The sequence below is a fragment of the Phyllostomus discolor genome, chromosome 8 (assembly GCF_004126475.2).
Source record: "Phyllostomus discolor isolate MPI-MPIP mPhyDis1 chromosome 8, mPhyDis1.pri.v3, whole genome shotgun sequence".
Lineage (NCBI taxonomy): Eukaryota > Metazoa > Chordata > Mammalia > Chiroptera > Phyllostomidae > Phyllostomus > Phyllostomus discolor.
Genome location: NC_040910.2, coordinates 57,329,504 through 57,356,972, shown reverse-complemented (window position 1 = coordinate 57,356,972; position 27,469 = coordinate 57,329,504). Strand labels below are relative to the sequence as shown.

At 42.2% G+C, this 27,469-nt stretch overlaps 2 protein-coding genes across 3 annotated transcripts in view; both read left to right on the top strand.

Annotated features, from left to right (window-relative positions):
* ADAMTS2 (ADAM metallopeptidase with thrombospondin type 1 motif 2) overlaps positions 1-27,469 on the top strand; it is a 256,584-nt gene that overhangs the window by 188,193 nt on the left and 40,922 nt on the right. Inside the window, exon 11 of one of the 2 annotated variants that reach the window (XM_028534523.2) lies at positions 25,101-25,246. In XM_028534523.2, the coding sequence (XP_028390324.1) occupies positions 25,101-25,246 (146 nt within the window). Of the gene's footprint in view, positions 1-2,700; positions 3,150-25,100; positions 25,247-27,469 lie in introns of those variants that run through there. The other variant, XM_036032769.1, reaches the window with a different exon arrangement.
* LOC114515194 (protein S100-A10-like) lies at positions 8,891-9,242 on the top strand. The gene is given in 1 exon segment (XM_036032770.1): positions 8,891-9,242. A coding segment is annotated over 1 exon segment (294 nt). The 5' UTR covers positions 8,891-8,924; the 3' UTR covers positions 9,219-9,242.

The following is a 27,469-nucleotide window of genomic DNA, read 5'->3' as shown; positions in this document are numbered from 1 at the left end:
GGAGGCTCCTGGTCAGTGACCCCAGCTGTAGCCAGAGGGCAGGGAGTAGTGGCACTGCCACAAATGCTGCTGTCACAGTAGTAGCACTGCCAGCAGGGGCTGCATTGGGGTGCACATGCTGGGTGGGAATATGGCTGGTGACAGGAGCACGGTGTTTGAGGGTCAGTGTGTTAATAGAAAATGTCAGGTGGAGTAAAGCCAAGAGAAGACGATGGCCATTAAAAAGGCAGTATGCTCCTCACAGGTCTCAGAAGGATCCCCACCCCCACCCTATCCCCACCATGCCACAGGGCAGGAGGGCACACCCAAAAGCAACAGTGTGGGTCAGGAGGCAGAGGGATAGGGGACTGGGGTTTACACAGGAAGAAACAGCAGAGGCAAAGGCTGGGTAAGCAGGCTTATGATTAGCTAGTATGAATAATTTCTGTGGGCACTAGGGCATAGGGGCTGTCCCCAGTCCTCTGGCCCTTGTCTCAGGGTGACCAGGGCTTGTGGCCCAGAGTGTGAGAGCCTGTGAAGCAGGTGGTTGGAGTGGGATCTCTGGCCAGGCGGTTTGCACATGCAAGGGATGCTTTCAGGTTGGCTATTTACCATCTGTAGGATGCAGATGTGACAGCATTGGAAGCCAGAAGAGACATGATTAACAGTTGCGGCTCCCAGGAGGTGGGGTGATGGTGGGGAGAGGGAAGGAGTGGACCATGTGCTTCCTATGCCTGGTCTTTGTCCTGCCCTGTGCAGAGTGTTGCAGACCTGCCTCACAGCAGCTGTCCAAGGGGCTTGCCCTGTGGCCACGCCACCTGTGGTCATGCACTCCAGAGGTGGGGCCAGGACAGTACACAGGGTCCTCCCAAGTGGCTGTGTCCCCCAGGCCAGGCTGGTGGGCTCACCTTGCCTTCCGTGCCTGAGCCAAATGCCGGGCAGCAGGTGGAAGCTGGCCCGGCCCGTGCTCCTGTCTGGGTGTCTTGGCAGGAAAGGGTACTTCCTCTATGTGTCATGTCCACCTGCAGCACCCTGGGGAAACAGCAGCCACCCTATGTTTCCATGAACTTCCAAGAAGGACTGTTTCAGAGATGCCTGCCTGAGGTGCAAAGGCCCCACAGCCATACCCATGCTCTTGTTTCCTGAACAGAGGAGAACTGGCAGGCAGGCACAATGACAGGGACACCTAGAGTTTGAGCCCTGGTGTGTGTTTTCCTCACCATGTCACCTGGAGCCATTCTTTCCTCCTCAGGCAAGTCACCTAAGTGCCTGACTTGCTTACCCTCCTGTCAGGCTCCAGGCACATGGTATCCACTGGGGATGTGCTGGTGGACGGAGGACCGAAAGCCAGGCCTCACAGTCAGAATGCTTCACTTCCTGAAACAGGCAGCCTGCCCCTCAGGCTGTCAGAGCCTCCGGCCTTCTCTTGGCCTCCCAGGCGCACCAGAGCTACCTGGGGTGCCAGCCCTCGAGGCAGCCAGGTTAGGTCATCCCAGGATTCACTCCAGACATAGACGTGCTTTCAAATGTTTCAATAGCCCTATCGCATGAAATATTTGTAAGCATCAAAACATGTCATGTAGCATTTTAATAACATTAAACCTGCTTCTTTCATAATAACACTTAAGTATCAATGCCCTGTGGGAGTGTCCATGTGGGGCAACTGCAGTACTGTTAAGCAGGGGTTCCCCCACCTCCCTCTGACATCTTGGCCACCCTTGTTTCCCATGGTCCACAGTAATGTAGAGGCCCCACCCCAACCCTAGCCCCAGCCTTCAGAGGTGCCAGGATGCTCCCTCGCTTGCTCCCCCTCCACTCAGTCTGCTCTAACACAAACGCCACATGGAACACAGTTCTGGAGGCTGGAAGCCGACACCTGGTGCAAGCAGGGTTAGGGTCTGGTGAGGGCTGCAGACTCTCTGCCTCCTCACATTTGGAGGGCAAAATCGTCCTCTCATGTCTCATTATAGAAGCATCAGTGCCATTCTGTAGGGCTCCACCCCCAGGGCCTGACCAACCCCCACAATGCAGGCAGGAAATGGAGCTCAGATGCTGCTCCACTCACAAAGGGAGAGAGACAGGACCTGCAGTGCTCTCCGTGCCTGGCACGGTGGTGGAGGGGCAGCGAGCTATGTGGGGCCTTGGCCTTGGCCCTGTCCTGGGGGCTCCTCAACATTCCGCAGCAGGGGAGCCCACAGAAGAGGGGCAGAGCTGAGGGGGGCAGAGCTGCATTTACCAGAGCTTGTGATGTGTGAGCTTTGGGCCTGCACTTGTCTGGGCCCCTTCCAAGGTCCTGGGAGGGGCCTTATGGTATGTTCACATGCTTGGGTGTTTTTTCATACATTTTATGAAGGTATTTTACACATAGTCAGTTAAGATCACTCCCATTTTCATTCTGCATCCCCTCTGATACATGTGTGTGCTATTGGCATGGGAGAAGCTGTGGGCACCTAATGGCTTTGGCTGAGAGAAATTGGATTTGGGACATATTTTTTGGCTTATTTACATGGTTCTCAGTATCTCTTGTGTGTCATTAAATCACTGTGTCTGCTCTGACCGTTGTGGCTCAGTGGGTTGGACGTCATCCCTCAAAGTGAAAGGTTACCATTTCTATTCCCCGTCAGCGCACAAGCCCAGGTTGTGGGTTTGGTCCCTGTTGGGGCATGTACAAGGGGCAGCCAATTGATGTTTCTCTCTGTTTCCCTTCCCTTCTTTCTGAAGACAAATAAATGAAATCTTTTTTAAAAATCGCTGCATCTGTCCAGGCATAAGAACAACTTCCAGAAAAACTCCTCCGACCAGCATGCCAGCTGCCCCATGGCCATCAGAGAATGCACGCTGTGTGCAGCCCTTTCTCCTGAAGTCTGTGCGGGAAGACCTCTCAACTACACCCAAGGTCGTGACCGCTTCTTATTGGCAACAGTTTATGTTTTCTTTTTTGCAGTTTGTTTTGTAGATGGGACACTTTAAACACAGAACCTACTTGGATATTTCTTTAGAAAAGCTAAGTGTAACAAGACACTATGTTTGTATGAAAGCTGTCAAACTGTCGATCATATTTATTCAAAAAAAAAAAACTGAGGGAAACCTGAATGCATATGAGATACAAAAAGTGTATTCAAAATGTTGATGAAACTTTCATACGCCAGTTCAACTGACATTTTGAAAGTCATTTTGGGATGCTTCAGTAAAATAAAGAAGAAACTGGACTTCTGATTTGGATATATGTATACAGGTACCTTCTTTTATCATTTTTTAATTTATGAATTAGAGAAAATTCAAATATAAGCTAATAGAAAATAAACAAAAGAAAGATGAGCAAAGAAGTCAATAGAAATAGCTCTGACTTAACAAATTTAATTATAACCAAAAAAGGTTTCAGATCAGACCAAAAGCAGTCATTCATTGGGACAAAGAGATAAATACCAGAGAGAAGTAACAGACAGGCTCCTGAAATGCCTGACAACCCAGTTATTGAAGAGGAGTGAATCTGATGGCAAAGCATTTAAAGTGCTTTCTGGTTGACTGAACTACCAACAACATCAAAGACAATACAAAGCTCAGAACACTGCCCTACAGTGAAAATGGCAATAGCAACAGTTACAGAGTGGTGCTTATTCAAAGAACATTTTTATAGTCAGGCTCTGACCAAGAATATGTGAAACACCCTAAAATTCACATGAGTAAACAAAATGGATAGTAGTTTCTCAAAATTTGATCATCCTAAATGTTCACGTGACATTGCCAATGACTTTTCCAAAATAGCGATTTAAAAAAATTCCCTCAACATGCTAAAACAAGGGCTGGTAAGCTGCACACAGCCCATGGACCAAGGGCTGATAAGATGCCCACCTCCTATTTTCCCCCCAAACAGCTTTATTAAGATATGGTTCACATTTAAATTCACCCACTTAAAGTGCAATTCAGTGATTTTCAGTATAATCACACAACTGTATGACCATCACAACAATCAAATTTAGAACACTTCTGTCACTCCAAAAAGAAGTCATGTACTCATTAGGAGCAGACACTCCAATTCATCCCACCTCACCCCCTCAATCCTAGACAATCACAAACCGACTCGAAGTCTCCTCAGATTTACCTGTTCTGGGCAGTTCATATAAATGGAATCATGCAACATGTGTCCTTGTGTGCTCACTTAATTTGATTAGCATAATGTTTTCAAGGTTCATCCATGTTGAACATGTATCAGTACTTCATTCTTTTTTATTGTTCAATAATAATCCATTCATTGTATGGATATTCTGTTTGATTTATCCATTTATTAGCTGGTGGACATTTGAGTCTGACAGGTTTCCACTTTCAGATATGAGAAATGCTGCTATGAACATTTGTGTACAAGTTACTGCATAGATTTGTCATTTTTCTTAGATATATACCTAAGAGTGGAATCGGTGGATTTTATGGAAACTATGTTTAACATATGTTTAACATTTTTTCTGTTTCTTTTTTTATAATGCTTTATTGTTTATGCTCTTACAGTTGTCCCAATGTTTTCCCCTTCGACCCCCTCTGCCCAGCCCACCCCCACTTCTGTAGTCCATCTCCACTCCATTGTCCATGTCCAGGGGTCCTTCATATGTGTTCCTTGACTGATTCCTTCCCCATCTTTCAAGCAGTTCCCACTTCCCTCCTCCCCTTTTACCGCTTTTAGTTAGTTCCATGTTTCCATGCCTCTGGTTCTCTTTTGCTCCTAAGTTTATTTTGTTCATTAGATCCCTCTTATAGGTGAGATCATATGGTATTTGCCCTTCCCTGATTGTCTTATTTTACTTAGTATAATAGTCTCCAGTTCCACCCATGCTGTCAAAGAAGGTAGGAGTTCCTTTTTTCTTTCTGTTGTAGCATTCCATTGTATAAATGTACCAGTTTTTTAATTCACTCATCTACTGATGGACACGTAGGCTATTCCAGATCTTGGCTATTGTAAATAGCACTGCTATGAATATAGGGGTGCATAAATTCTTTTGAATTGGTGTTTCAGGATTATTAGGGTATATTCCCAACAGTGAAATCACTGGGTGAAAAGATAGTTCCATTTTTAAATTTTTGAGGAAATCCCATACTGATTTCCACAGTGACTGCACCAATCTGCATTCCTACCAACAGTTCACTAGTGTTTCTCTTTCTCCACATCCTTACCACCACTTGTTGTTTGTTGACTTATTAATGATAGCCATTTTGGCAGGTATGAAGTGATACTTCATTGTGATTTTAATTTGCATCTCTCTGATGGCTAGTGATGGTGAACATTTTTTTTCATATATCTATGGGCCATCTATATGTCCTCCTTGGAGAAATGTCTGTTCAGGTCCTTTGCCCATTTTTTAATTAGATTGTTTGTCTTCCAGGTGTTAAGTCCTATGAGTTCTTTATATATTTTGGAGATTAAATATTTGTCCAATGTATCATTGGCAAATATGTTCTCCTAGGTAATTAGTGCCCTTTTCATTTTGATGATGTTTTCTTCAGCTGTGCAGAAGCTTTTAAATTTTATGTAGTACTATTTGTTTATTTATTCCTTTATCTCCCTTGCCTTAGGACATATATCAGCAAAAATATTGCTACCTGAGAATCTGAAATTTTACTGCCTATGTTTTCTGCTAGGCTTTTTATGGTATCATGACTTATATTTAAGTCTTTTATCCATTTTAAGTTTATTCTGGTGTATGGTACAAGCTGTTGGTCTAGTTTCATTCTTTTGCATGTACCAGTCCAGTTCTCCCAATACTGTTATTGAAGAGACTATTTTCATCCACTGTATGCTTGTGTCCCTTTTGTCAAATAGTAATTGACCATAGAGACAGGTGTTTATTTCTCTGCTCTCAATTCTGTTCCATTGATCCATGTGCCTGTTCTTATGCCAGTACCAGGCTGTTTTGATTACAGTGGCCTTGTAGTATAGTTTGATATCGAGTATTGTGATCCCTTTGACTTTGTTCCTCTTTCTCAAGATTCTTCAGGCTATTTGGGGTCTTTTTTTATTCCATATAATTTTTAGAATATTTGTTCTAGATCTGTGAAATATGCCATTAGTATTTTTATGAGAATTGCTTTGAACCTATAGACTACTTTGGGTAGCAAGGATATTTTAATGATGTTAATTCTTCCAATCCATGATCATGGTACATGCTTCCATTTATTTGTATCTTCCTCAGTTTCTTCACTGTTCTATAGTTTTCTGAGTACAGGTCTTTTACCTCCTTGGTTATATTTAATCCTAAGTACTTTATTTTTTTGTTGTTATAGTAAATGGGATTTTTTTCTTAGTTTCTCTTCTGATAGTTTATTGTTGGTGTACAAAAGTGCCATCAATTTCTGAATAGTAACTTGTATCCCACTACTTTGCTGAATTCACTTATTAGGTTGAGTAATTTCTGGTAGAGCCTATAGGATTCTCTATGTACACTATTGTGTTGTCTGCAAATAATGACAGATTTACTTCCTCCTTTCCAATTTAGATGCCTTTTATTTCTTTTTCTCATTTGATGACTGCAGCTAGGACTTCTAGTACTATGTTGAGTAAGAGTGGTGAAAGCAGATACACTTGTCTTGTTACTGATCTTAAGGGAAATACTTCTAGTTTTTTTCCCATTGAGTATGATGTTGGCAGTAGGTTTTTCATATGTGGCCTTTATCATGTTGAGGTATGCTCCCTTTGTTCCCATTTTGCTGAGTGTTTTTATCATAAGTGGGTGCTGGAGTTGATCAAATGCTTTTTCTGTATCTAATTATATTATCATGTGATTTTTGTCTTTCATTTTGTTTATGTGATGTACTACATTTATAGATTTGTGAATATTGTGCTATCCTTGAATTCCTGGAATAAATCCCACTTGATCATGGTATATGATCTTTTCAACATATTGCTGGATCTAGTTTGCTAGTATTTTGTAGAGGATTTTAGCATCTATGTTCATCAGAGGTATTGGCCTATAATTTTCTTTCAGTGTTGTATCTTTACCTGGTTTTAGAATTAGGATAATACTGGCCTTGTGAAAAGAGTTTATGAGTCCTCTCTCTTCTTGAATTTTCTGTGATAGTTTCAGAAGGGTAGGAGTTAGCTCTTCTTAAATTGACCTGTGAAGCCTTCTGGTTCAGGGTTTTTGTGTGTCGGTAGTTTTTTTTATTACTGCTTCAGTTGCACTGGTTGTTATTGTTCTATTCAAGTTTTCTGTTTCCTGTTTCCAATCTTCAGTTTTTGAATATTATATGTTTCTAGAAATTTATCCATTTCATCCAGGTTGTCTAGTTTGTTGGCATATCGTTGTTCACATTTTCTTACAACCCTTTGTATTTCTTTAGTGTTGATTGTTATTTCTCCTCTTTCTTTTCTGGTTTTATTTATTTGGGCCCTCTCTCCTTTTTTCTTGATGAGTCTTGTTAAAGGTTTATCAGTCTTGTTTATCTTTTCAAAGAATCAGCTTTTATATTCATTGATCTTTCTAATTGTTTTTTAGTCTCCATATCATTTAATTCTGCTCTGATCTTAATTATTTCCTTCCTTCTACTCACTCTGGGCTTTGTTTGTTGTTGTTTTTCTAGTTCTTTTTGGCGTAGGGTTAGGTTGTTCATTTCAGATTTTTTCTATCTTCTTTAGGTAGGCCTATAATGCTATGAACTTCCCTCTCAGGACTGCCTTCACTGTGTGCCATAGGTTTTGGGTTGTTGTGTGTTCATATTCATTTGTTTCCAGATACTTTTTGATTTCTTCCTTGATCTCATTGTTAACCCATTCATTATTTAATAACATGTTATTCAGCCTCCATATATTTGAATGTTTTTGAGTTTTATCTTGAGGTTAGTTTCTAGCTTCAAGCCATTATGATCCAAGAATATATTTTGATTATGATTTTAATTTTCTTGAATTTGTTAGGGCTTGTTTTGTGTCCTACCATGTGGTCTTTCTTAGAAAATGGTCCATAGGCATTTCAGAAGAATGTGTATTTTTCCTCTTTCGGGTGAAATGTTCTGTAAATATAAATTAAGGCCATTTGATCTAGAGTATTGTTTAATGCTACAAAATCCTTGATTTTTTGTTTAGAAGATATACCTATTGTTGGCAGTGGGGTGTTAAACCCCCCTATAATAACTGTATTGCTGTCAATCTCTTTCTTAAAGTCCTAAGATTTTCTTTAAATATGTAGGTGCTCCTGTGTTGGGTGCACATGTGTTTACAAGGGTTGTATCCTCTTGTCTGACTACTCCCTTAAGTATTATGTAGTGACCTTCTTTGTCTCTTGTTATTGCCTTTGTTTTTATGTCTATTTTGTCTGATATAAGTATTGCTACCACAGCCTTTTTTTTTTTCACATCCATTTGTATGGAGTATATTTTCCATCCCTTCACGTTCAATCTGTATAAATCTTTTGTTTTAAGGTAGGATGGGTCTCTTATAGACAACATATATGAGGGTTATGTTTTCTTATCCTTTCAGATACCCTATGTGTTTTGATTGGAGCATTTAATCCATCTACATTTAAGGTTATTATTGATAGGTACTTATTCATTGCCATTTTTCCCTTTGTACCTGTTTCTCTCTCTCTATTTCTTCTTCTTAAAGCAGTCCTGTTAACATCTCTTACCATGCTGGTTTGATGTACATGTACTTTTTTACCCTTGTTTTTTTTTTTTTTGGGGGGGGGGCAATCTGGGAAGCTCTTTATTTTACCTTCCATTGTAAATCAGAGCCTTGCTGGATAGACTCACCTTGGTTGCCAGTCTGTACTTTTCATTCCTTAGAATATTTCATGCCAGTCCCTCTGGCTTGTAGTGTTTCTGTTGAGAAATCAGCAAATATCCCTGGCAGGCTCCCTTGTATGCTACTAGCTGTTTCTCCCTTGCTGCCTTTAAGATTCTCTTTCTGGACACTGGCCTCACATCCCAGCCAGCCTAGTGATCCTGTCGCACTAGACCTCACCAAGATGCCATCTCAAATGGAACACGCCATGGAAACTATGATGTTCACATTTCACAAATTCGCTGGGGATGAAAGCTACTTAACAAAGGACGACCTGAGAGTACTCATGGAAAAGTTGTTCCCTGGGTTTTGGGGAAATCAAAAAGACCCTCTTGCCATAGACAAAATAATGAAAGACTTGGACCAGTGCTGACATGGCTGAGTGGGCTTCCAGAGTTTCTTTTTGCTAATTGCTGGGCTCACCATGGCATGCAATGACTATTTTGTAGTACACATGAAGCAGAAGGGAAAGAAGTAGGCAGATGAGTAGCTACTTCCTCCCTGATAAAGAGTTCTCCCAATGGGTTGCTTAATGAATCTCTGCCCCACAGCTTCTCCCTGTATGAGGATTTCATAAGCAGACTGGGACCCTTAGAAAATGTACAAATGAAATCCGACCCCCATTTGACAAGAGAAAGAAAAGCCATTTAAAGCCAAATAAGCTTTTGATTTTTTTATATTACTTGCATCCTCTTGCCTTTAATAAACAAATTTCTTTTTTAGTTCATAAAAAAAGGCTCTCTCTTTGTTTCTAAATTTTTGCCATGTTAATTGTAATGCATTTTGGCACAGCTCTCTTTGGGTTCACCTTGCTTGGGACCCTCTGCTGTTCCTGAACTTGCGTGACTTTTTCCTTTACCACATTAGGGAAGTTTTCTGTCATTTTTTCAAACAGGTTTTCTATCCTTTGTTCCCTTTCTTCTTCTTCTGGTACCCCTGTGATATGAATATTGTTACATTTCATATTGTCCCAAAGCTCCTTTAAACCATCTTCATTCTTTTTTAGTCCTTTTTTGTTTTGTTGCTCTGACTTGGTGTTTTGTTCTACCTTGTCTTCCAACTCATGATTCAGTCCTATGCTTTATCTAGCCTGCTTTTAATTCTTTCTGGTGTATTCTCCACTTCAGGTATTGTATTCTTCATTTCTACCTGGTTCTTATTCATAGTTTCTATGTCATTTTTTCATGCTGCCATAGTTCCCACTAAGTTCCTTGTAGCTCCCATAAAATTCCTTGTAGTTCTCACTGAGTTACTTGAGCATCACTATAACCATTACTTTGAATTCTTGTCTGATAAATTACTTGCCTCAATTTCATTTACCTCTTTTTCTGTGGATTCCTCCTTTCCTTTCGATTGTGGGTTGTTTCTTTGCCTCCCAATTTTAAGTGACTCTTTTTGTTTATTTCTATGTATTAGATTGATCTGCTTTGACTCCCTGTCTTCATGGAGTGGACTTCTGTGGTAGGAGTCCTGTGGGGCTTAGCGACACAGTCTCCTTACTCTCCTGAGATGGATGCTCTGGGGATGCCATTTATGCAGTTTATGTGGGCTCTCCTGTTGTAATTGGGTTTTGATTGTTGTTGGCTCATTTGTTGGTGGATTCTCCCCTCCAGCTGGCTGGCTGAGAGTCTCAACGCCCACCACGTCTTGTATGCTAATGTACAGGTGCTGACAGAACAAAAGAAAACAATACAGAAGACAAAAACCCACACCAGCAAAAATACACTCCAACAAAAACAGCAATATCATTGACAAATAAGCAAAATTAATAAAGGTGGAAGGAAAATAAGAATATTATAAAAATAAAAAATATGAGTGACTAAAGGAAAGAAAAATGGTTTTGAGAGGATAGAGGGAGGAGAAATAATAAGAGTAAGGAATAGAAATAGAAATAAGGTGAAGAAAGGGAAAAATAAAATTTAAAACAAAAATAAGAAATAGAAGGAAGAAGACAGAAATGGAGTAAGAAAAGGGGAGAGTGAAATATGAGAAATGAAATAAAAAAGAGTGAAAAAATAGGAACAAAATTGAAGAAAAAGAAAAACTGTTAAAAAGCTATATGAAAGAAGAGATAACACAAATAATGAAAAAGATCAAGGTGGAATTCATTTCAGCAGAGTTTAGTGCTTGTCTGGTTGCTTTTCCTTCTGGATATGCCTCTGGTGTTCTGAAGCTGGTGTAAGCCAGTGTCAAATTCTTTCCCCATCCAGCTCTCGGCAGCCTGTTTGAAGCTATGAGTGATCCACAGTCTGCGGCTATGTCCTTCAGTCTTGGCTGTGTCCGTGTGGTCCTCAATGCTCTGTACTACTGGCTCCTTATCAGTACAAGGCCCAGGGGTGGGTCAACCAATGACCAAAAGCACCACAGGCATCAACACCACCTGCCTCCACCTGCAGCCCTGCTGTTACTCTTAGTCTAGCTGCTGGCTTTTCTGTTTCTGAGAGGGCTTCTGGTGGAATCGGGAAGATGGGATCCCTGGATCTCCTGTGGGAGGTGCCATTCAGATTTCAGGGAAGATGGTGGGTGGGTGTGTTCATATGTCTGTGTCTGTCCCATATTATTCCCTGAACTTTGCAGTAAAGCCCCTGGTAGGGTAGCAAGTGGGGCCTCCGGAGCCCAGAGTTTGGGTCCGATGGACTTCCTAGGGTCTCCTGTGAGAAGTAAGTGTCAGTCTGGTTCCTGAGAAAGTATATGGAATGACCATGCCCTAAAGCCAGTCTATAAAACCCCTGAGTCAGCCTGTGTTGCTGTCTTTTCAGCAGGAGATAAGATTCAGGTTGGGGAAAGTAAGAAAGATGGAGCAAGCAAGATTTCAACATGGGTGGCAAGCAGGGTTCCAGATGATGGGGTAGAAAACTTTCAGAGGACTCTGGGGCAAGTGGTTTTCCCACAGGGTGGGGTCATTGTTTTTCCTCTGGGAGGGGCTTGCTTTTCTCACAAAAAATGGCTGCTGCAGTATGGTGTTATATGCCAGCACTGGGAGCCCAGCAGCCGCTCCCCCATGCCTCACCCCTAAGCCTCCCACTCCTGATTCTCCTTGTACAACTCCAGACCGTCCTGCCCTCCCTCTGCCCAAGCCAAAGAAGAGTAGCTGGGAACACAAAACTTGTGTTTTGGGCCCTTGGAACAAACAAGGAAAAAAAATGGAGCTGTCCCCAGCAGGCTCTGTCTTTCTCCAGCAGGCAAAGGAAACCTCTGGATGCTGGCCTTTCACCTCTGGATGCTGTATGCACAGGTGATCCCAACACTGGCATTCTGTGCTTGGGAGCCCAGTCTGTCCAGGCCTCACTCCCCTCAAGGGGAAGCTCCCTCAGCCCAGCAACCAACACCTGTAAAAGTGGTGCTGGCCCCTTTTGTGTCCCGGCCCTTTCTGCTGGTCATGAGGTGGTTTCTGCCTGTGCTTGGGTACATATCTCCTCCTTGGGTAGTCCTCAGCTGATTTCAGGTGGATGTTCCCCTCTTTATTTTTATTTTCAGCTTGGTTCTGGGAGGCAGTGAAAGATAAACTCTTCTACTCTACCACCATCTTGCTGCTTCCTGTATGTTTAACATTTTGAGAAGCTGCCAACTTTTTCCCAAAGCATCTGTGCTATTTTACATTTCAGTTAGCAATATGTAAGGATTCCAACTTCTTTACATCCTCCCCAAACTTGATATTCTCTGTGTTTGTATTATAATTATTCCAATGTGCAAAGTGTTATCTTCTTGTGGTTTTGATTTGCCTTTCCCTAGTGACCTGTGATCAGAATCTTTTCATGTACTTAATGGAAATTTGTATATATCTTTTTTAGATAAATGTATATTCATATTCCCTTCTTTTTAATTGAGTATCTTTTATTATTGAGTTATAAGAGTTCTTTGTATATAAGAAACAATTATACAGGTCCCTTATCAGGCTTACCTAATATGTGGTATGCACATATTTTTCCCATTCTGTGAGTTGTCTTTTCAGTTTCATGATGGTATCATTTAATGCACAAAAGCTTTTCATTTTGATAAAGTTTAATTTCAATATTTTTCTTTTGTTGCTCGTGATTTTGATGTGGTATCTAAAAACCATTGCCAGAAAGTTTCCCTATGTTTTCTTCCAGGAGTGTTATGGTTTTGAATCTTATGTAACGCTTTAATCCATTTCTACTTTATTCTTGTATATATTGTAAGAAGGTGGTCTGGTTTCTTTTGTGCCTGTATCTGTCCAATTTTCCCAACACAATTTATTGAATAGACTGTCTTTATCCCATTGTATATTCTTGCCTCCTTTGTTATGTATTAATTGACCATATAGGCATGGGTTCATTTCTGGGCTCTCAATTCTGTTCCATTGACCTATGTGTCTGTTTTTGTGCCACACTATGATGGTTTGATCATTGTAGGCTTATAGTATAGCTTGCTAGTAGATAGTATGATTCCTCCAACTTTGCTCTTCTTCCTCCAGATCGCTGTGGCCATTTGGGGTCTTTTGTGGTTTCATATAAATTTTTAGAATACTTGTGATAGTTCTGTGAAGTATGCCATTGGTATCTTGAGAGAGATTGCATTGAACCAATAGATTATTTTGGGTAATATGGACATTTTAATGATGTTAATTCTTCCTATAGGTGAGCATGGTATATGCTTCCATTTTGTGTCTTCAATTTCTTTCTTCAGTGTCATAATTTTTGGAGTACAGGTCTTTTACTTCCTTGGTTAAATTTATTCCTAGATATTTTATTTTTATGCAATTGTAAATGGGATTGTTTCTTTAACAATTTCTGATAGTTCATTATTTGTGTATAAAATTCAACTGATTTCTGAATATTAATTTTGTATCTACTACTTTACTGAACTCATCAGTTCTAATTATTTTGGGTTTTGGGGGGGTTTGTTTTTTTGGTTGAATCTTTGGGGTTTTCTCTATCTAGTATATGTCATCTGCAAATAATGACAACTTTACTTCTTCCTTTTCAACCTGGATGACTTTAATTTTCTTTTCTTGTGTGATTTTTGTGGCTAGGACTTCTAATCCTATGGCGAATGAAAGTGGTAAAAGTAGACAACCTTGTCTTGTTCCTGATATTAAGAAAATGCTTTCGGCTTTTCTCCATTGAATATGTTAGCTGTGGGTTTGTCTCATAAGCCCTTTATTATGTTGAGGTATGATCCCTCTGTTCTCACTATGTTGAGAGTTTTTCTGATTAATGGGTGTTAGATTTTATCATATGCTTCTTCTCTATCAATATGACCATATGATTTTTATACTTCATTTTGTTTATGTGGTACATCACATTAATTGGTTTGCAGATATTGAATCAGCCTTGCATCCCAGAAATAAATCCTACTTGATCATAGTGTATGATCTTTTTAATGTATTGCTGATTTTGGTTTGCTAATATTTTGTTGAGGAATTTTGTGTCTATGTTCATCAGGGATATTTGCCTTTAATTTCCTTTTCTTGCAATGCCTTTGTCTGTTTTTGGAATCAGGATAATGAGCTTAGGGCTCTTCCCTCCTCTTGAACTTTTTACAATAATTTGAGAGGGTAGGTGTTGGTTCTTCTTTGACAACCTGGTTAAATTTACAAGCCATCTGTCCAGGACTTTTGTTTGCTGGGAGTGTTTTGGTTACTGAATCAGTTTCATTGGTAGTAACCAATGGCTCTAAGGATCTAAAATCCTTTGTATTTCTGTGGTGTCAGTTGTCACTTCTTCATTTTCATTTTTTGTGTGTGAGAGAAAACTGTTGTTTTACTTTAACAGTTTTACTTCATTTTTTATTTATTTGTGTCCTCTCTCTTTTTTTCTTGATCAGTTTTGTTTAAAGATTTATCAGTTTTATTAATATTTTCAAAGAAACAGTCTTTATTTCCTTGATCTTTGTACTTTTCTTAGACTGTATCTCATTTACTTCTCTTTACTTGATCTTGATTATTTCCTTCCTCCTACTCACTTTGGGCTTTGCCTGTTCTTTTTCTAGTTCTTTCAGGTGTAGGGTCAGATTGTTTATTTGAGATTTTTCTCATTTCTTCAGGTAGGCTGATATTGCTATGAACTTCCCTCTTAGGACTGCTTTTGCTGTGTTCCATAGATTTTGGCTCATTGTATTTTTCATTCTCATTGTTTTTCAAGGTAGCTTTTGATTTCTTTCTTGATCTGATTGTTAATCTATTCACTATTTAGTAGCATATTATTTAGCCTCCAAGTGTTTCTGTATTTTCTGTATTTTTCTGTTTTTTTATTCTTGTAAATGATTTCTATTTTTATACCATTGTGGTCAGAGAAGATGCTTGGTGTGATTTCAGTCTTCTTAAATTCACTGAGACTTGTTTTGTGGCCTAGCAGGTGGCCAACCCTGGAAAATACTCCATGAGCACTTGAAAAATGTGAATTCTGCTGCTTTCAAGGGAAATGCTCTAAATAATCAATTAACTCCATCTTATCTACTGTGTCATTTAAAGCCACAGTTTCCTTGTCGATTGCTCTTAGTAGTATCATTTTCCAATATATCTCCTCGGGAAAGGGAAACAAAAAAATAAACAAATGGACTACATCATACTAAAAAGGGTTTTGCACAGCAAAGAAAACCATCAAAAAACTAAAAGACAGCCTAAATCGGAGAAAATATTCACGAAATAGGAGAAAATAATACATTCAATAAGGGCTTAATATCCAAATTCTAAAAGAGCTCATATAAGTCAACACCAAGAAAACAAACAACCCAAATAAAAGTGGGCAGCGGACCTGAATAGAGACTTCTCCAGTGAAGACATACAGATGGGCCATAGACAAGAAAAGATGCTCAATGTCACTAATCATCAGAGAAATGCAAATGAAAACCACAAGTGAGATATCATCTCACACCTGTCAAAATAGCTATCATCCATAAATTAACAAACAACAAGCGTTGGTGAGAATATGGAGAAAAGGGAACCCTCATGCACTGTTGGGAATGCAAATTGTTGCAGACACTGTGGAAAGCAGTATGGAGGTTCTTCAAAAATTACAAGCAGAACTGCCTTATGACCCAGCAATCCCATGGACATCTGGGTGTTTATCCAGAGAAATCCAAAACTAATTTGAAAAGATATATGCCCCCTATGTTCATTGCAGCATTAGTTAGAATCAATATATGAATGCAACTGAAGTTCCTATCAGTAGACAATTGGATGGATAAAGAAGAGGTGGTACAATGAAACATAATTGGCCATTAAAAAGAATGAACTCTTACCATTTGTGACAACATGGATGGACCTCAAGTATTATACTAAGTTAGATAAATCAGACAGAAAAAGATAAATACCATGTACTTCACTTATATGTAGAATCTAAATAACAAAATAAACAAAATATAAACAGATTCATACATACAGAAAACAGACTGAGGGTTGCCAAGGTTGGGAGGGCTGAGTAAAAAAGTGAAGGGATTAAGAAGTAAAAATTAGGCCTTGGCTAGGTAGCTCAATTGGTTGGAACACCATCCCATACACTGAAAAAAAAAAAAAACCCAACAGATTGTGGGTTCAATTCCCAGTCAGGGAACTTGCCCAGGTTGTGTGTCCTATCCTTGGTCAGTGCACATACGGGAAGCAACCAATTGATTTCTCTCACATCGATGATTCTATCTCTCTCCCTTCCTCTTTCTCTAAAATCTATGAACATATCCTCAGGTGAGGATTTATTTTTAAAAAAGAAGTACAAATTAGTAGTTTTAAAATAGTCACAGGAATGTAAATTACAGCATAGTGAATATAGTCAATAATATTATAATAGCTATGTTTGGTGCAAGGTGAGTACCAGCCTTATAGGAGGGATGACTTTGTAAAGTATATGTGTCTTATCACTGATCAGTACACCTGAAACTAATTTAAAATAATACCGAATGTCAGTTGCAATTGAAAAATAAAATGAAACCATTGCCATTAGGTCAAGAAGATATATTGCTGTGTTTAACTCTACAAGTTTAGCTCTTACACTTAGGTCTGTGAGTCATTTTCTGTTAATTGTTGTGTACAATGTGAGGAAGGGGTCTATCCTCATTCTTTTTCACAGGGATATTCTCTTGCCTCAGCACTATTTGTTGTAGACATGCCTTTTAAAATTGAACTGTCTTGGCACCCTTGTTAAAAGTCAAGTGACCATAGGTAATGGTTCATTTCTGGATCCAATTCTTTTTTCAAAATATTTTTATATTTTTAAAGATATTATTTATTTATTTTTAGAGAGAGGAAGGGAGAGAGAAAAAGAGGAAGAGAAACATCAATGTGTGGTTGCTTCTCACAAGACACCTACGGGGGGACTTGGCCCACAACACAGGGTTGTGCCCTGAGTGGGAATCGAACTGGCAACCCTTTGGGTCGTAGGCTGGTCCTCAATCCACTGAGCCACACCAGTCAGGACTGGATTCAGTTCAATCTCACTGATCTGTTTGTCCTTATAGGAGGGTCACACTGTCTTGATTACTCCTACCTTGTTCTTCAGGATTGTTTTAGCTATTCTTGATCCTTTCACTTTCATGAACTTTAGGAGCAGTCTCTCAATTTCTGTAAAATTCTAGGAGGAATTTTAATAGGATTGCTTTGAATCTATAGATCAATATGGTGAATATTGCCATATCAGCAATCTGACTCATAAATATGGGATGTCTTTGCATTTACTTAGATTTTTATTTTCTTTCAACAATTTATATAATTTTCAGTTGTACACTTCCTTTATATAATTTATTCCTATAGGGTACTTTTCTTCTTTTTGATACTATTATAAATAGAATTATTTCCTTAACTTTATTTTCAGATCATTCATCACTACTTTGTAGAAATATGATTAATTGTTGTATATTGATCTTATATTCTTCAGTCTCACTGAATTTGTTTATTAAACTCTCATAGTTTTTAGTGAATTCCTCAGGATTTTACATGTAGAAGGTCATGTCATCTGAGAATAAAGATAGTTTTACTTTTTCTTTCCAATCGGTATGCCTTTTACTTCTTTTTCTGTACTTGCTAAAATTTGTAGTGCAATGTTGCCTAGAAGTACTGTGAGCAAACATCCTTGTCTTGCTCGCCTCACAGGGGAAAAATGTTCATTCTTTCACTCTTAAACGTGATCCTCGTTGTGGATATTTCATAGATGTGCTTTATCAGGTTGAGGAAGTTCTCTTTCATTCCTAGTCTATTGAGTGTTTTTTTTTTCATTAAAGAATGTCGGGTTTGCCAAATAATTTTTTGAGTCTTGAGGTAATGTATAATTTGTTCTTTATTTTATTAATGTGACTTATTACATTAATTGATTTCCAATCTTAAACCATTCATGGGATAAACTCCACTTGGTCATAGTATATAATCTTTTAAAGTGTTGTTGTATTTGGTTTGCTAGAATTTTGTTGAGGACTTTTAAATCTATTTTTATAAGAGATATTGATCTGTAGTTTTTTTCTTGTGATATCACTGTCTGGTTGATATCAGGGCAATACTAGTCTCATAATATGAGTTTTGAGAATTTTTCTTTTATCTCCTATTTTGTGGAAGAGTTTGTAGAGAATTCATATTAATTTTCTATAATGTTTGGTAGAATTGCTAGTGACCTAAACTATTGTTTGTGGGAAGTTTTAAAATAACTCATTCAATCACTTTAATTGTTATAGATCTAATCAGATTTTCTATATCTTATTAAATTAATTTTGGTAGTCCAAGTTTCTCTAGAAATTTGTCTATTTTCAGCACTTTGTTTTTTCATGTGGATTTGAATTATTCCTAATGTCACTTGCTTTCAGCCTCAATAATTTATCTTAGTATTTCTTATATGACAGGTCTGTTAGTGATGAATTCTCTGTTTTTGTTTATCTGGGAATGTTTTACTTCACCTTCAATATTGAAAGGTAGTTTTTTTGGATATAATTCCTAGCTGACACCAATACCTGTGACCTCCATTATTTCTGATTAAGAGTCAGCAGTTATTCCTTGTACACAGTGAGTCATTTTTCTTTTGATGCTTTCAACAATTTTTTTTTGTCCTTCAACAATTTGACCATAATGTTTCTGGATGTTGATCTCTGCATTTATCCTACGTGGAGTTTGTTATTTTTTTTGGATGTGTGGGTTAATGTTTTTCATCAAATTTTGGACATTTCCAGCCATTATTTCTTTGAATATTTTCTGCTCCTTTCTGTGTGTCTCTCCTTCTGGCACCTCTACTATGCACATCTTAGTGGACTTGACAGTCTCTCATGTTTCCCAGGGTCCTGTTCTTTTTTCCTGAATCTTTTTTCCTCTACTCCTCAGAGTGCATAATTTCTATTGATCTCTGTTCAAGTTCATGGGTTCTATATTCTGCCAGTGCAAATCTACTGTTGAGCCCTCTAGTAAGTTTATCATTTCAGTGTTTGTACTTTTCAACTCCATAAGTTCTATTTAGTTCTTTTTATAATGTCTGTCCTTTTGCTGATGTTCTCTATTTTGTGAGGCATTGTTCTTATATTCTCTAGTTCTCTAGATATGGTTTCCTTTTGTTCTGAAATCTGTTTCTGCTAAGTTTATTACCTGGCTTCCTCAAAGCTCCTATCACCTGCATATTTTCCTGTGTTGGGTCACCCTTTCCTGTTTTCATGTCTCAGAAATTTTTGTTGAAACTGGACATTTTTAGCTGGAGGCTCGAGATCTGCCGGTTCTGTGCAGTGAAGTGTGAAGCTAGCGGGGAACCGGGAGAATGCTGCAGGGCCTCTTCTCCCAGTCTGGGACTACTCAAGGCATCACAGGACCTGCGAAGGAACCAGAGGGCCAGGTCCACCCTTGTCGCCAGGGCGCGACAGATCCCACTGGGTGCACCTGAAGTTGCCTCAGATCCCAGTCTCCCACCCCTTCCTCCTGTGACCACTGGGGCTGAGCCAAAGGGACTGGCAGTGCCCGGGACCCTGAGCCAAGGCCTGGCAGAGGAACCTCGGGCTCTGGGCAGACAGACCTCTGTTATTTGAGTTCCAACGTGAAGGATGCTCTGTATAAGAATTCTGGAATGCTTGACATTTTACCTAAGGAAAGCAACTTGAATCACAGCAAAAAAAACTTAACAAGAAACTGAGTTTTTCCTCCGGCCAAGAGGAAGGTGCAGTTAGACACACTGTGCCTCCTCGAACAACCAAAATAAGGACAACAAAAATTTAGAAACAAAATAACAACCAGAACGGACAGAAAATTGAACTATATGGAAGTCTAACAACCAAGGAGTTAAAGTAGACACTTTCATCCAGACCTGTAAGAGGGGCAGAGTCAGGTGGCAGGGCGGAAAGGGGTCACAGAAAAAAAAAAAAAAAAAAAAAAAAGCGATGGCTGGAGGACTCCGAGGGTGCAGGTAGTGGCTGGCAGACCCTGGACGCACAAAGCAGCAGCTGGCAGACCCCAGTGGGCGTGCAAGGCAGAGGCTGGTGGACCCAATGAGGCTGCAGATTGTAGAGGAGCTTGGAGCACAAGGGGGCTTGTGAAACCAGGTGGTCCCACATTCGAGTGCAGATAAACCAGGAGAAACTGGGGAGTGAGACAGACTGAGCAACCCAGGGTCCCAGCGTGGGGAAATGAAGCCTCAAAACACCAATTGAAAACACCTGTGGGGGTTGAGATGCTGAGAGAGACTCCCAGCCTCACAGGAGAGTTCGTTGGAAAGACCCACAGGGTCCTAGAACATACACAAGCCCATCCACATGGGAATCAGTACCAGAAAGGCCCAATTTGCTAGGAGGAAATGGTGGAAGTGACTGAAATCCAGCAGAGAGCAGAGCAAGCTCCATTGTTCCCTCTTGGACCCCTCTCCCACATACAGAGTCACAACCCAGTGACTGGGTTGACCCGCCTTGGTGAACACCTAAGGCTCCACCCCTCACTATGTAACAGGCATATCAAGACCACAAAAATGGCCCAAATGAAAGAACAGATCAAAGCTCCAGAACAAATGCAGCTAAGCAACGAAGAGATAGCCAACCTATCAGATGCACAGTTCAAAGTACTGGTGATCAGGATGCTCACAGAATTGGTTGAATTTGGTTACAAATTAGATGAAAAATGAAGGCTACACTAAGTGAAATAAAGGAAAATGTACAGGGAATCAATAGTGATGGGAAGGAAACTGGGACTCACATCAATGGAGTGGAACAGAAGGAAGAAAGAAACAACCAACCAGAAAAGAATGAAGAGACAAGAATTCAAAAAAATGAGAAGAGGCTTAGGAACCTCCAGGACATTTTTAAACGTTCCAGCATCTGAATTATAGGGATACCAGAAGGAGAAGAGGAAGAGCAACAAGTGGAAAGGTTATTTGAACAAATAACAAAGGAGAACTTTCCCAATCTGGCAAAGGAAATAGACTTCCAGGAAGTTCAGGAACCCCAGAAAGTCCCCAAAAAGTTGGATCCAAGGAGGAACACACCAAGGCACATCATAATTACATTAGCCAAGATTAAAATGAAGGAGAGAATCCTAGAAGCAGCAAGAGATAAGGAGACAGTTACCTACAAAGGAGTTCCCATCAGACTGTCAGCTGATTTCTCAAAAGAGACCTTGCAGGCAAGAAGGGGCTGGGAAGAAGTGTTCCAAGTCATGAAAGGTAAGGATCTACATCCAAGATTGCTCTATCCAGCAAAGCTTTCATCTAAGAATGGAAGGGCAGATAAAGTGCTTTACAGATAAGGTCAAGTTAAAGGAGTTCATCATCACCAAGCCCTTATTTTATGAAATGTTAAAGAGACTTATATAAGAGAAAGAAGATAAAAAACATGTACGGTAAAATGACAGCAAACTCACAATTATTAACAACCACACCTAAAACAAAAACAAAAGTAAACTAAGCAAACAACTAGAACAGGAGCAGAACCACCGAAATGGAGATCACATGCAGGGTTATCAACAGGGGAATGGGAGGAGGAGACAAGGGAGAAAGATACAGAGAATAAGTAGCATAGATGGTAAGTAGGAAATAGACAGGGGAGGGTAAGAATAGTATGAGAAATGTAGAAGCTAAAGAAATAAGTATGACACATGGACATGAACTAAAGGGGGGGAATGTGGGTGGGAGGGGGTGTGCAGGGTGGAGGGGAGTGAAAGGGGAAAATGGGACAACTGTAATAGCATAATCAGTAAAATATATTTAAAAAATAAAAAAGTTTTAATAAAACGGGACATTTTAGATAATACATTGAAGAAATTCTGAATGTTGATTTTCCTGGATCTTGTTGCACTGTTGTTTACTTATTTATTTGTGTAGTGATGTAGTTTGACTATTTAAATAAATTTCATTGGTGGGGGTGGGGGGGCTCTGCCCACAGAGCTCCCTCTGCCTGCCACAGATGAGAATAAGTCTACCAAGACATGATCTGCTTGGGGAAGAAAGGTAGCCAGTCTCATAGGAGAAGGGCATTTAGCCCCTCTCTCAATGGGCTTTTATTGACTTTAGCTTGCATAGGGATGCATATCAAAGAAAGGAGGTATGGTTTACAGAAAACATTTCTGGGATCATGAGGGTCCTTTTGAATCAGGGTCTGGGAGACAGGGTGATGCCAATTGGCTGTAAAACCTTGAGGAACAAATTTATTTTGAGCTTGGATCCATAACATTTAAATTGAGGACATTCTTAGCAAAGCAGTTTTCACGGGACTTTATGCATTCTTTCTTAGGCCTGATCGCCCCCAACTAGGAACCGACAGTTCTGGCACAGGGCTGCACCCACCTTTGGCATTGTTTCAGGCCAGAATCACGTGGAGGAGAGCAAGGCAGCCAAGAGATTAGGAGACTTTCTACAGATAGAATGAAGCCTCAGGCTATGATAAAGCTCAGGGGTGAGGGGTTTTGTCCCTTCTCCACAATCCCCTAAGTCCTTCCCTGATGGCCCCCTTCATGACTATGCCTGTCTTAGGTTGTTCCTTTCTTGAGGAATCTTACCTATCGTTGACTGTCCAGCCACCCTCCAGGGGCCAAGCAGGGTGAAGTAAAGGGGGCAGAGGCTGCACCCCTGCCAGGAAGATAAGTTATGTCTCCTTAGTGGCTTATGGTCCCAAGGTCCCCTAGCTGTAGGGCCTTTTCACCTGTGGGCAGGGTTACAACTCCTGAAACCAGGCAGGACAGTTCCCAACATTTCATTAGCTCTGCAGTGTGCAGCTGCTAACATTACTCCTCAGAGATCACAGTCTTGGGTCTGTGAATAGTCATTCTGATCTCACAAGCCTTCCCCAACCTCTCATCACCTCAGGACAGTGAGATTAGCTAGTCTTTTACTGTCTCCTCTGATCTTTTTCACTTTAGCAGATGACACTCCAAACAACTGAGCCATACTAACCAGGGCTCCTCTGACCTTTTTATTAGCTTCTGGCTATTCTGCCTTTATTGGTATCATACCCAGCTGTTAGCTTTCACTAGCTGCTAGCTGATTACTGTGTAGTTTTTTATAATGCCCTGGGATATGACTTGTCTACAGTACTATCCAATTAAATTCTGGACCCTTCACAGAGGCAGAGCATTGCCAGTCTTTGAAGCTTGCTCAGAACTCAGGGGGGTTCTTAGCTGTCTTATTCATGGTTCTCTCTGTACAATTCTAGTTGGTTTACCATTTTATTTGCTGCTACTGGTAACATTGAGCTACTGATCTCCTCTTAGTTGTTTGCTAATACATTGTTTTTGACAATACTCTTAGGTATGAATTTCCTCATGATCTGTTCCAAAGTCAATTCCCTTCAGGAGAATAATGGAGCTCTCTGTTCTGCCTCAGCCCCACCCCACCACAAAGACCACTGGACCACTCTACCTGAACTAGGGATAGGGTGGCCCACTTCTCCCAGACACTCTTGGTCTACAAATCAGTCACTGGATTGGGATGGTAGCCCCTGGTCTTCCTAACCTGTCCCTTTTGGCATGTGACCTTTCCCTACAAGAAAGCTGGGGAAGGGGGTATAGGGGTCTAGTACCCTAGCCCTGCCAGACCTGGGGTAGAACCTCAACCCTGAGTGCAGGGACAGGGACTAGGACTGGGTGGGTAGTGGGAACCCCAGCCCTCATGGCCAAACCCCCACCTGGGATGGACCTCCTGTAACCCAGAGTCGGGGGTTGCGGGAGATGTCAGTGGCCTGCCTTTTCCTAGGTGGCAGCACAGACCCAGCCTGGAAGCTGTGGCGAGTGGGGCTGTGTCCTCCAGGCAGCTGAGCACCATCTCACTGAGCTGGGGAGGAGAGAGACACTCATTGTTCTCACCAAGATTTAGTGAATTTTCTTATGGATGTTTCTCCGTGTATTGTATTGACCTTAGGACAATTTCCAGATACTTTAAACAGTTTTTTTAATATATAATTTTCACCACTTAAATGATTGTTTTACTAAGGAGAGAGTTCACCAATATCCTTACAACTCCATGCTAGAAGTTTCCATTTGCTGCCTGTTTTACAAACAGTTTTATTGGGACACACATATCCTGTTCATGTATTTGTTGTCTGGACCTACTTTCCTGCTCCTATGGCAGAGCTGGGCAGCGGCCACAGAGGTCACGTGGTCTGCAGAGTTTAAAACTGCCACTTACTGCCCGTTACTGAAGACGTTTCCTGAGGAACGGCCAAGCTGCCTTTCTGTTCTCTCTGTGAAAACAATGCCATGGAGGCACCGTCACACGAAGAGCGGATGTATGAGTACGCAGTCAGACTTGCAGGAAAACTCGTGCCGTTCAATCAACTCGAAAAAAAATCATTTTTCTCTGCTTTTGGTTGGTTGTGGTATTGGTCAGTTTTTAAATGTTTAATATTTTGTGATGTATTTTCTTATTCTAATTCAGTATTTCATTTTATACCTAACTTGTTGTTTTTAACTTTGCAATCTTCTTAAAATGGGCCCTACATTGTATAAGCTTTCTCCCTCGGGGAGGAAGGGGGGCAGGCAGAGTGATCGGACTCAAGTTATGGGATTGTGTTTCCCTGCTTGCCAGTGCTGTCCTTACTGTGTTCATGAGTTTTTACCATGTCGGCATACCACCTGACCTGCGTTTCCTTATTTTCTTAAAACTGGCTTTTTTGCTTACACGGGCAGATCTTGCATGTCCCTGGAACCCATGGCTCGATGAGTTGCTCACATTTGTTTTAGTGTCCCCTGTGTGGGCATGCTGGTGGCTTTACCCTGGAGACCTGGTATGAGCAGGCTCTGGCTGGGGACACAGTAGGCTGGACAAGGCGTTGAGGATGGGGAAGGCCAGGGAGTAACCAATGGAGCTGAATGGGCCAGCACCTCACTCGGCCTCCTGAAGGGCTTGAAGCTTCTGTGGGTGCATAGGCCCTCTCCTACCTGTGCCTCTAGGGCCAGGAGGTCTCCACGGGAACTGCGGGATGAAGTCAGGGCAGGGAACATGGGTCAAGGGAACGGCCTTCTGTCTTTCAGCACTGCTTTAAAGGACACTGCATCTGGCTGACGCCTGACATGCTCAAACGGGACGGCAACTGGGGCTCCTGGAGTCCCTTCGGCTCCTGCTCACGCACCTGTGGCACAGGTGTTAAGTTCAGGACCCGACAGTGTGACAACCCACAGTAAGTTGGCCCCAGTGTTTCCCAGATGGCAGCTGCGGCTCTGAGGCCCCTGCCCATCCAGCAAGGCCCCTGAGGCTGCACACCAGTCCTGGAGAGGCACAAAGGCCCATAGCCCTGTCCCCCACTCACCTTCCCTTGGGAGAAGCTGAGACTCAGAGAGGGGAGGCTCCCAGCCTAGGTCATACAGCCGCTGGGGACAGAGGCGGCTCTGAAGACCTCGAAACCTGGTCTCCTGACCCACAGGCCTAGGGCCATTTTCCCCACGGATCACCTCCTGTCAGCACAAGCTTACTCTGCCCTTCTCAGTCGAGGACATCAAGGACAGAAGGTGAGACACAGACCAGGAAGTAAGGATAAGGCAGAGAAGGGCTCTCTTAGGCTGCAGGATGCCAGGAACCTGAGCAGGGGGCAGCTATTCACAGTCAGGCAAGGGACAGGGGCAGCGGCAAGCTCCCTGAAAGAAGATGCCCAGGGGACACACAGCCTGGGGAGGCTGCCCTCGTGCCCACTCCACCCCCATCTCCAACCATACACCCCCACCTGCCTCCCAGGCATGGGGCCTGCTGTTTGGTCTTCCCTAGTCCCTCATGCCTCCCATCCCTGTTCCCACCCCACCTTATAAGTATCTTTCTGGTCCGTGCCTACTCCTTGACCCATGACCACTTCCTCATTCACGCCCAGGCTACTTCTCCTGCCAGCCCCTGAGCCTGGGCACCCCCAGGGCAGTGCCCGCAGAGAGGGAGGGTATGGAGCCAGGGTGCTCGGGGCTGGGCCCCTGTAGCCTGTGTGTCTCGGGGCAGGTAAATTAGAAGCCTCCCTCTCTGCCTCTGGCCTTGGCAGCCTGCCACGGAGTTTCTGCAGGTGCACACACAGCAAAGTGACAAAGGCCTAGTGCGCAGGAGGACATCCCCACAGATGGCCGCTCCCTGGTCTTCCCCTGCCTGTTCGCAGCCACTCAGTTGCCAGGAGACTCGTAGCTTTTGTCTTTCTTCAGTCTGTTCAGACTTTTAAAGATTTTGATTTACATGAAAATCAAATCCGGAATTTCACATGAAGAAGAGAGATTTCTAGTTTCCAAGCCGGGCACCATAGCAATGCCAGGCCCACGTGCAGGCTGGCGGGCAACTCAGATTGTTCCCACCAGTGTTCTCCACTCACCTGCTACCCTCACCCGCTCCCCCTAGATATTTGGTTTGGGGCCCTAAGCCCTAATCTTCAGTCCTGGGCTCATCCCCCTCCTCTGGGCTCTGCCATGGCCTCATCAGAAATTACACGTGACTTTCTGTGCGTGCACGTTTCTCGGGGAGCAGGTCGCTAGCTGTTCACATCAACTTCTCAGATGAGCCTGTGACCCCAGAAGTTAAGCCCCACAGGTCTCTGGGACCTGTCCAGACTGGCTGGGCTCTGCCTTTGCAGCAGCTCCCCTGCTCTCCTCGGCTGCAATTTTTTTCTGTCCAGGCCCTAAATTGGCCACCAGAGAGCCAGGGGGTGCTCCACAGTAACTGCTCGGGGGAGAAGGGTCAAGGCCACATTGGCTGGGAAGGGACTGGTGTCCTGGTCTCCAACAGAGGGAGAGCCTGCACATCAGGGTCACCTGTGCCATTGGCCACCAGCCCAGCTCCTGATGGAGCCCTCTCCTCCCACTCTGATGGACTCCTGCCCAGGGCTCCAGGCTGCTGTCCTCACCAGGAGCAGAGGCAGCAAGGGCGCCCCAAGTGCCCTGACCTCTGACTCCCCTCAAGCATGCCTGGTATGCTTGCCTCATGATGAGACTGACCAGACAGGAAGTTAGAACCACAGCATCCATAGGCTGCTCAGCAAGGACCATGGGATTCCTGTCCTATGGCATGTGCCTGGCATACAGTGAGCACTGAATAAATGATAAGTCTCAGCCATCCATTCACATGCGATGGAGTAACTCAAGCCCAGGGTGCAGTCAGGAGAGCCGCTCTGCCTGACTTCCCACCCTTGGAGTCCAGGCCCTCCTGCTAATGCCAGGCTCCCAGCTCCAGCAGACTCACCCTTGGCCTGGCTCTGGGGCAGCTCATACAGCTTTGGAGGGGAGAGGCAGCACATGTTCGGTCCTGTCTCACCTGCACGCTGTAGGGATTTTACCCTTCTGGCTTGCCCAGCCTCTTCAGTGACAACAAGAGTCAGGGACAGCAGTGATAGGAGCAAAACTGTCAGTACAGCCTATGAGCCCATCTGTTCATGAAAGCCATC